General features: G+C 33.3%; 1 protein-coding gene across 4 annotated transcripts in view; it reads left to right on the top strand.

Annotated features, from left to right (window-relative positions):
- The window catches only part of LIFR (LIF receptor subunit alpha), a 95,794-nt gene that overhangs the window by 64,744 nt on the left and 20,036 nt on the right, over positions 1–11,014 (top strand). For all 4 annotated transcript variants that reach the window (XM_069096182.1, XM_069096184.1, XM_069096180.1 and 1 more), the window contains exons 9-13: positions 2,447–2,616; positions 4,450–4,595; positions 5,992–6,154; positions 7,532–7,602; positions 9,135–9,357. In XM_069096182.1, the coding sequence (XP_068952283.1) occupies positions 2,447–2,616; positions 4,450–4,595; positions 5,992–6,154; positions 7,532–7,602; positions 9,135–9,357 (773 nt within the window). The remainder of the gene's footprint in view (positions 1–2,446; positions 2,617–4,449; positions 4,596–5,991; positions 6,155–7,531; positions 7,603–9,134; positions 9,358–11,014) is intronic.

The following is an 11,014-nucleotide window of genomic DNA, read 5'->3' as shown; positions in this document are numbered from 1 at the left end:
CTTTCCTTTCCTTTCCTTTCCTTTCCTTTCCTTTCCTTTCCTTTCCTGTCCTGTCCTGTCCTGTCCTGTCCTGTCCTGTCCTGTCCTGTCCTGTCCTGTCCTGTCCTTTTTCCTGTCCTGTCCTTCTCTTCCTTCCTCCCTCCCTTTCTTCCTTCCTTCCTCTCTCCCTTCTCTCCCTCCCTTCCTTTTTATGAGTTATTTTGTGCTACATAGTTATCTGTTTATACATATCCCCTATCAAACGATATGCTTCATGAGGACAGGAACCTGTAATCTTTGTATTTCTGCAAGAACTTGTGTTCTTTTTCATCTTTGTGTATCTCCAGTGCCTATAATATAATAGGAGTTTAATAAAGTTTTTTTAATTATCTGTTATTTCAAGAGGATCAGATCTTGAATAATAAAAATTTACCACATCTTTGGCCATAAGATCCTCCTAGATTTCTATTGTATTTTTATTGTACATAGTGATTTTAGTCTGTAAAACTTTTTTAAAAACCTGATTTTTTCCAGTACTACATAATTAAATATTCTCTGTTTTACATTATCATTGTACTTTAACACACCTTAAAACTATCGTCACAAAAGCTCTTTACAGAAGACGTTTTACTAGAACATTTTAAAAAGATATTTTTTCCCAATTAAATTCGCCAAAAGTGCTAATTGCTCCTTTACCAATCATACATTTCCTGGATATCTTTTTGTTCCATTTCTTGTTCATAAATTATCACTGGTAATGTATTTCAGCCTACTTATCCCACAATAGTGTCTTTTGGCCTATATGTAATTTTCTTCAGAAGTTGTGGTCTTCATGACTCATAGCAGTATAGTTTTATGAGAAGCATAATGATATTTTAAAAGTTGCCTTTTATATCAAGGAGCACTTTGGAGTCATTGAAAATGCTTCACATTTTTCCAGATATAGTCCAGCCTATATCGACTCAATTTTGGGCATAACTTATTGTTTATCTGTACTGCCTGTCCAACATAGATTTAATGATGGACCAACTCAGTGAACTATATTGAATGAACATACCTATATGTTATGATTTGAGAAAAGACTTTCTTCATCCATGTGATTTTTCCTCTATATTTTCTTTTGATTTGTCATGAATTTGGTAAAGAGGTAGGTACTATAGGACTCTGACACCTGCTGTCAGGACATTATTCATAAATAGGAGCATGTGAAGGATGCCACAATCTCTAAGGAATCCCTGATCCAATTGGATTTTGTAGAAAACATCTAAAAGAGAGGCAAATACCTTTGACAAGTACACAACTGCTTATTTGAAGCCTTGCTTGATATTGATTGAGGATCATTGAGCAAATGTATTTCTGTAGTTCTTTCTGTTAGGGAAACCTGTATGATCTTACCATATGCATGAGTCTTATATGGTCTTAATATATATTAGTTAAAGGACAGTCTTTATAACTCTATTTTCCTTTGTTAAATCAAATGCCTTTTTATCATCAAAACACATGTTCTTTGCTTCATTTATACTTTTTAATCAACTGCATGACTTTTAAGATGTCTTTTTTTTAGAAAGGAGTTTGCCAGTGTCTCTCTTTTCCAAGATTTATATTTTCATTGAGAATTCTATCGATGTGTGTATAAATCATTATAAAATTTTTATAGAAATAAGACAGCAGATATCTATGTTGGTACTTAGAAATGTCTTTTCAGTGTCTTCTTTCTTGCCTTTTTAAAATCCTAATATCTGATTTTCCCTCTATTTAGTATTATACCTATAGTATCTTTAAAATTAAACTCTCATTGTTTTCGAAATTATTTCCAAGACATAAATTCTTACATGAGTGTTAGGTCAGCATTCAGTTATTTATAAACATTTTATTATCCATTAACATTTCTTTAAGATATTTAGCTGAATATACTTTGTATATACTTTACTTGAATTTAAAATTATATAATCATTCTTTTAAGATCTTTAGATATAAATCCTTTCTAAAAAATTGAGTCCTACATTTAAAAAATTAAAATTAAGAACAATTTAAAACTTAATAAAATGCAATAAAAATTAAAAGCAATTTAATCTTGTTTTTCCAAATGGAAAGAAAGCATGAGAAACTTTATTGGTAAGCAGATACTTCTGTTAAAGTCAGACTTGGGATCATTAGGTCATATATTTAAAGTTGGGACAGACCTTAAAGGCCATTTAGCCAGTTCCCTCATTTTACAGATGAGACACTAGAACTTGGAGAGGATAAGTGATTTACCAAAGGTCACACTGATAAGTAAACAAGGATGGAATTCAAACCCAGGTCTCCTGACTCCAAAACCAATACAATTTTCTCTGTACTACTTCTTAACGAATTTTTGGTATTTTTGTCCTATTTTGGTATTTTATATTTTTGTCCTGTTTTCCTCCTAAACTCTTCATTAAATATCTGTATTATAGCATTGATTTTTTTTTATTCTGACTTGCAGATTTTCAGGAAGAAATGTTACATACAGTAGAGATGAAGAACACATGAATGAAAACCATCAATTAATCTTTCCAGTGATAGCTGGTCAGGAAATATATAATTTCACCTTGAAAGCTAACAATCCTGTGGGTAGATCTGAAGCAGCTATTTTAGTTGATATAATTCAAAGAGGTAATAGTGTTACATAAACTACTCTTTATGTAATTTTAGAATGTGCACCAACAGTTTTAGAACAATCAGACGTTTGGGAATGACTTTTATACTAATTATGTTCTTTTATAATGCTTCTTGAACATTTTGTGAGAATGATAGTTGTGAAACAGCAAGTTGAACAGTAATTTACTTACCAACATTGTGTCCTGTATGTAGAGATGAATATTTCTAATGCTTATCAGTAACTAGAACTTTACATTAAGCCTATTCATCATTCTAGCCCAAAGTGACAAAATATCATACTCCTTTTTTGGTGGTGTTGCTCAGCTTTTGATTTTGACAGAAGTATCATTTTTGTGTTCTATTCCCAAATGCAGTGCTTCCTAAATCTTTCATAATTCATCAATGAATGGCTTAGTCATTGTGCACTTCAGTAGTCATGCAGTGTAATTGTATAAGCAGATAAGTTGGTATCTTACCAGATCTTTCATGAGGTCTCCCTTCAGAAGTCCCTCTGTGTTCTTATATGACAGAGAAAATATTGTTTTGTATGTAAATGTTTAAGAGATTAGTCCTCAGTCATCTTTTTGTGTTATTCAAATTGTCATTTATCTGTTAAAACTCATGTGGAAGTCTACTCACTTGCAGGTAAGTAGGCCTGTTTTCTTGATACACAAGTGAGCCCTAGTCAAATGAGATAATATTTGTAAATTGTTTAGTACTCCTTAATAAATGGATGTTCCCATTTTCTCTCCCACCCCCACTTTTCCTTCATATACCATTTGAGAAGATTTAAAACCATTAAGAATATTAATCTGTCTTTAGCAGAAAAAAGTAAAACTGTGCCCATATGGACACAAGGAATTCCTACTCTCTTTTTCTGCCTTTCAATTAATTTTCATCAAAGCTAGATTCTTAAAGCCTGAACATTTCACAAATATCGTCTAATTAATTAAATAATTGGATTATTCTATTAATCAGCTATAGTGAAAACTCAACATTTGCCCTCCTTCAAAGTTATTTCGTAATTTCTTAATGACTCAAAATCATTCTTTGCTTTTAGACACTAAGGGCCTATTGAAAAATTATATATGCAGATGGGTTATAGTTAGCCTGTTTTAGTTCCTAATCCATTCCCTTGTGACCACCCTGTATCCCATAGAAATCAAGAGTCACATACTAAGGCAAAGTCATTAAGCATAAATATAAGACTAGCTTATAAGTCTATAATCTTATCTGCTTCTCCTCATATCTCCCACTATTTCCCTTTGTGAACCCTCTATCCTAACCAAATGAGTCTACCTATTATTCCCTAGAAAAACTATTTATATTTTCACCTGCTTTTGCTCATACTGACTGTCTTCTTGGAATGCCTTGTTTTCCACTTAAATCCTGCCCTTGAAAATCGGCTTTTTCTGTGAAACCTTCCATGACCATCCTAACTCTCATTGAACATTTCTTTTGAACTCCCATAATACTTATTACCTAAAATATTTAGTATAAGTTTCCTTGGATTGTGGTTTATATTTTTTATATGTGGTATTTCTTTACAAATAGACTTTAAGCCTCTTGAAGGCAGTACTCTTATCTTTTACTTTTGAATATTCTCAGTAATGAATACACTATCCTGCACATATTAAATAAATAATAAATGTTTCTTTATTAATGGTGTTAGCAATAAAGGGTACTTTTGTTTCCAGTGGTACTCAAAGGTAGAAAAACATGAATTCCATATTTCTATGAATGCTGATGATATTTCCTCATGTTTATTTTGTTATGTTGTCTATTAGATGTAGTACTGTTGCTTGTTTTTTCACTTTACAAAATGATTTTTAAAATTTCCATTTTCAGTTTATCCTCATACTCCTTCAAAACTCATTGTGAGGGACATTGATTCAACTGCTATTATTCTCTATTGGCACTTATCTGGAAACTTTGCTTATATTAATCTTGTATGTGAAATTGAAATTAATACAACTTATTCAGGGAAAGAATTGGTAAGTATGTTTTTCCTGTAAACTTAATAGTTCATTTAATGAAATATTTTATTTTGAGCAAGACATAAAAATTAAATTGGCATGGTTAGTTGGAGGAACTTTGAAGGAATATTTCAATAGATTTATGTTTCAGTGTTCAGCATTACAATATCATAATCAACATTTTAAAGTACAATCATAATATTAGATATCGTGGCAGATAAGTTAATGTTTTAAGGGTCAACTCTTAACAGTGAGATTAATTAATTAATTAGTAAGCTAGTGAGTAACGGAAGGGCTGGGCCATCTGTATGACAAGCATAAGTACTTAAATTTTAAAATTATTTTCCCATAAAAAAATTCAGATTGACTCAGAGCTGTATGTAGAAATTTATTACAAATGGATTCCAGAAATAATTATGGGGCACATAAAATCTAAGTCATTTTAAAGTAGGCTCTAGAAAAGATCTAGGTGGCCACAAATAGGGCAAATAGGGTAAAGCTCATGAGTGGTTATAGCCGTGGTTGGATCTGTATTCTATAAAATTAAAGACTATAATACCGAATGAATTATTTTTCAGTTGGTTACACCCAAGAACATGCATTTAAATGCCTACTGATACCTGAGAAATAAAATAAAAATATTTATTGAAGTTCTTTAATATATAACAGATAGTTTAGACATAGAAATTCTTAAAACTGACTTAGTATTTCCCCATCCAACTTGGCTTCTTCATTTAAAGTAATAGTTATTCAGTTCCTACCACTCCAGCTATAGGTAGGGTGAAAGGGGCACAGAGCACACCTCCCTGAGCCTGAATTTCTCATAAGGGAATTGAACTCAGTCTTTACAGTGTGCCTTTTCCAGCATTTTAAATGAAATGATATTTGTGAAATTGCTTTCAAACTGAAATCTTAACTTGAATATGTGAAGTATTACGTTTCCAGGAGCATACAAGGTCTTTGAGAGCCGGGACAATTTTTCATTTTTGTCTTTGTATCCCCAGTCTTTCTTGTGGTATTTGATAAGTGAACATTTGCTTATTGGTGAAACAGAGTCTCTTCCCCTCACTTAATTCTAATTCATATATCATTAGTAAGATGTCTTAGCTTCTCTAGATAAGGGTTAGAAAAAAAGTTAATGGGGCAGCTAGGTGGCACAGTGAATAGACCACCAGCCCTGGAGTCAGGAGGACCTGAGTTCAGTTGTAGCCTCAGACACTTGACACACGTACTAGCTGTGTGACCTTGGGTAAGTCACTTAACCCCAACTGCCTTACCTTCCTGCCTCCAAAAAAAAAAGTAGATGAGTTTTTTGGTTTAGTCTTTGTACTCATATTATAGGTTTATGGTGTCTGATATAATACAAAGTTTAGAAAACTTTGTGAATTTTTCAAATTCCTTTCATTTTTAACAGCGGAACATCACTGTTAAAGGATTAGAAACCTCTAATTATCATGTTTCTCTGGACAAATTGATGCCATATACTATGTACACTTTCCGGGTTCGTTGTTCTTCTGAGAACTTTTGGAAATGGAGCAAATGGAGTAATGAAAAGCAGTACTTAACCATGGAAGGAAGTAAGTTCTTTGAATAATTTAAGGACTTAGTCCTTAAATTAAGTTACTATCTTTAAAAATTCATATTTAGGATCAGGGATTGAGATTCAGGATTAAAAATCTGTGATTTGAATTTTGAAGATCCTATAGAGCTCCATGGTTGGTGTGGAATCAGGCATCTCTCCAAGTAAGGATCATTCAGCTTTCCAGCTTTTATATGAAATTGGGGGTGGAGCACAGAGAAAAGGGAAGGATTCCCTCTTGAATAACTTCATGAAGGCTTTATTAGTTCTCTTTAATAATTTTCTTCTACATTCCCCCTTGGTGACTTTATCACACACTTACACTCACACACACACACACACACACAATCTCCCCTGTCAGACTATAAGCTGTTTGAGGGCAGGGACTGCTTCTTTTTCGTCTTTGTACTCTCAGTACCTAGCCTTACCTCACTCTAAGTGAGAACCTGAAAAGGCCTTAGCCTACAAGGGCCAGGGTCTCCCAGTGCATCCTGGGTCATCTCCAGTCATCCTGATGAATATCAGGTCCCTGGGTCCGGATGGCTCTAGAGGAGACAGTGAGGCTGGTGACCTGCACAGCCCTCCCTCCCTGCCTCAGATCCAAGTCAGCTGCAGGTCATGTCGTCATCCCCCTGACGCCGCGGTCCTCTGAGAATGAAGGGCAAGCGCAGCAACAGTAGCAGCCTGGTACAGTGCTTGGCACACAGTGAACACCTAATAAATGCTTATCGAGTGATTGAATGACCATGAAGCATTTATTTATATATGTGCATGTACTTACTGATCTCAAAAATTATCCAATAATAGGAAATTCATCTATAATATATGAACAAGCAGGATTTATAATCTTACCATAAAACAAATACAGACCTCGATTGAGTTTTTGCCTCCTTACATAAGGAATAGCTTAGCAGTGTAGTCAGGAGCAAAAAATCATTATGCCTGCAAAATCACAAATCTTTCACAAGGTACTCTAAAAAGAATGAGAACTCCTGAGGTAATTATCTCCAGCTCCAAGGAAGGAATAGTGAAAATGAAAAAAATCAGCTACTGGGCAGATACATATACATATATATGTATATACTGTATGAGTGTGGGCATAGAGAGAGACAGACAGAGATAGAGAGGCAGAGAGATTAAGATTTCTTGATAACACCTTAACCTAAATCCTTTGTATTGTTACTTTAAGATTTCTTGGAGTTAAGCGGTTATTTTTTCCCCATAGCTTCATATCCTAAAGACTATCCCTGATCTCCTTGGAATTTTTTAAATTAAGAATTCCAGGTTATTATCCTTGCCATAGTACTGATTAACAATTTTATCAACTGAAATAAGATAAATGTTTTCAATGCTAACTTAACAATACCTTTCCTAGTTCCTTCAAAAGGACCAGATATCTGGAGAGAGTGGAGTGCTGATGGGAAAAGTATAATCATTTACTGGAAGGTATCTGTATTTTTTTCTTGTATACTTAAAGAACTTTTAATTCTAATATGTCGTGTAATTTACTTTGGATACCATCTGGTACAGTTTTCCACTATACATTAACATGTTGGCAAGGCTCTATTAAAAATCACTTCTCTTGGGGTGGCCAGTATCTTTGCCGTAAAACCTCCATGGGTCATGAAGAGTCAGACATGACTGAAATTACTGAACAGCAAATATCAGAATTTCCAGGTTATGTAGTTTTGTCATTGTGATTATTCCTTCCACTGAAGCAGGTTATTGTCTCTCTAATCTCATAGGTGATCTTTGAGAGTTGTCATATCTGAAAAATGTATTGCTCTGTGACTGAAGAGTAATGAACCTCACTAAACTTAGCTAGGCTAGTCTTCAGACAGCTAAACATACTGTTCATCACTTGGCCCACACCAGAAAACTTTCTGGCTTGTTGGAACCTGCTAGAGCTTATGGTCCATCAAAATATCTGGTTTCTCAGGTGCTGGGCTTTGAAGGGATTGAAGTAGAACTTCAGTGGAAGATTCAGGTAGAGAACCAAATTAGTGTCTAGTAATGAAAAACAAATGCCCTTCTATTTTGACACATGTAGTAAGAAGTAGGATTGTTTTGATTTTTGTTGTTTTGTTTTGTTAAACTGTTTTGTGAAAGTATGAGATAAAACCATAATTCCTTTAGATTTGATAGCTTTTCCTCAATTTATTTGAAGATTAGTTCTCTAATATTATTTTTGTCACTATAACTTGTGGGTGTATCTTATTTTAATTAAGACCACAGTTTATAAAATGAATTTGTTAAGTAAGTAATCATTCTCTTTTTAAGATGGTTCAGTATAGGATTCCTGTAAATAATGAGTGTCTCTATTGTCTCTAAAATGTTTACAAAAATTGACTTATATACAATTTTCTAAGACACAGCTATTAGTAAAGTCAAGTACAAATTTAGAAGCATAGTATTTGTATTAAATATTTTCTAGGGAAGAGAATTTGCTTGCTACTTCAATACCTTGCTGTATGTTGTCAATCATTTATAATAGAATTTTCTCAAAGTTTTAAAAAAAATTATCCTTCTATAGTTTAAGCTTACTTCCTCCAAATCTGTTCTAAAAACAGATGAAAATAGGTAATCTTTATGTAATTTTTCATATGTTTGAAGATGGAACAGCTATAGTTTCGCTGTCCTTTCTCCCCAGGTTAAAAAATCTTTATGCAAATTTCTTAAAGAATTCTCACTAGATTTTATTTGTATTTAGCTTGTATTCCATTCTGAGTCACGTGCCTTCTTGTGTTTTTTTAATAGTGTACAACATTGCAAAGATTGCTCTTTTGCCTTGTCTACTCATAATTTGTCCAGGTTACATTGCATTCTAATCTTTTGCCTTAGTGTAACAACCCCAATTTCTCCCAGCTTTGTATCATCTTCAGAATTAAAGAACATTTTCACATTCACTTTCATAATCATTTTAATAATATTTCTAATCACTTTTATTCATTGCAAGAAATTTTTCTTGTTATTTCTAGCCTTTATCTATTAATGAAGCTAATGGAAAAATACTTTCCTATGATGTATCATATTGGTCAGAAAAAGAAGAACAGTACCTTCCTGAGATTTCTGATCCTCAGCATAAAGCAGAAATACAGCTTGACAGAAATGATTACAATGATTACATCATTAGTGTTGTAGCCAAAAATTCAGTTGGATCATCTCCACCTTCTAAGATAACTAGCATGGAAATCCCAAATGGTGAGTACTTAAGACAATAGTAATTTATTAACTTCATGATGTTATATTTCATCTGAACAGAATATTTCTTTTTAAATCCAACAGTTAACTTGTTTAATAATGATCATTTTTACATTATTTATTATGTTTTTCATTTATTGTACTTTCTGATGACTTTCAGAAATGGAAGTATATTTTTTAAAATTCCTTAAAACTTCATAACATATTAAATTTAATAAATATCAATATTTGAATGCACAAGGCTTTTTTCCCAAAGAGATAAAAAGCAGCAGTCATATTGATATAATTCTTTTCTTCATGGCAAAACTGTCAACATATGCCTAGAACAGTTCTAGTGAGATTTTTAATTTAAAATGATGAATGAAAATATTTCTAATGTATGGTGAGAAACAGGACTCATTAATATTGTCTTGAAGCATCCTAACTACTAAAATAACTTCTGTATACAATTTCATTCTGCTTTGCCTGTTGGGTATTAATGAAAGAGTAGAAATATCTTGACAATTTATATACAGATTTGATTTTCATATCTAAAATCCTAATAACTCAAGAGATCCTCTAGGTTCTGTCTTCTAAACTCAGATAGAAAAAGCTTCCTATGGGCTGCATGCTGACTTAGTAAAACTGACAGATTAACATTATCTATGTTGTATTGTGTTTTTGTTTAACATTTTCCAGATACATTGTGACTCCTTTGCTCTAATTCTTCTCCCTGCAACTAGATAGGCCCATATTTATTAGGAGATCTAGTAGACAACTAAGTTCTTTGAGATTGCCAAGGATAAAGATTCTCCAAGGCACCAGAGCAACTGGGAAGAATATTTAATGCACTTGGCTGTCAGCAAAATATTCCCTGTATCTAATGTAGAGCTCACTTCCTTCAATTTAAGTTCATTTCCTATAATTTTTAAAAAAACTATGATAAATTATATAGCTCATTTGCTTCTTCTCCTTCCCTCCTTCATTAAAATTAATTTATCATAAACTCCTGGTTATTTGTGGGTAGATTATCTTCCTTCTGGATTATTCATGTGACCTACATTCTCTGTTACTCATATGGAGTCAAGTGGTTGCTTACTGTCCTACCAAAACTGACTCTTATCTTTTCTCCTTGTCAGTCCTGACATTGGGATCTTCTAACTCCACTTCAGAAATGATCCCTCATCCATCCATCTCCACCCAGTGGGAGACACTTCCTTTCCATATCCAAATCACAAGACCTATCTGTGAACAGTGAAGGGGTTAATAAATACAGTGACCATGAAGCCCAACAAACCTGAAAATGGTTGATAATCTTTCAGATACCCTTTTAGCTTTGAGCATTTATAGGCTTTCTAGCTCTTTAGAAGTAGTCATTTTCTCTTCACTTGCAGCTTTATTGTGTTCTTTGGCTTGTGCTGGTACAAATAAGCAGGAGTGGAGAAAGCAAAGTGGACTTAAGAGAGAAATAAAGATCACATAGGAGCAACATAGAGATAGAAACCGGGGAGAACACATGAAGGGAGATAGTAATTTTGACCTGGCAAAGATAAAAAATATGTGAGTAACTGTTTGAATTTGCTTCTGCCTGGGATTATATTTCATAGTTTTCCTTTGTTAGTATTGATATATAGTTTGTCTTCTCACGTATTATAAACTTTCTGAAAACCAGGGCCAT

This window comes from Petaurus breviceps, unplaced genomic scaffold, assembly GCF_028583685.1.
Source record: "Petaurus breviceps papuanus isolate PSGF00001 unplaced genomic scaffold, PetGlider_PUasm1.0 229, whole genome shotgun sequence".
NCBI classification, from domain to species: Eukaryota; Metazoa; Chordata; class Mammalia; order Diprotodontia; family Petauridae; genus Petaurus; species Petaurus breviceps.
Note: the sequence above shows the minus strand (reverse complement) of the source record. Positions and strands in the feature narration are given on the sequence as shown.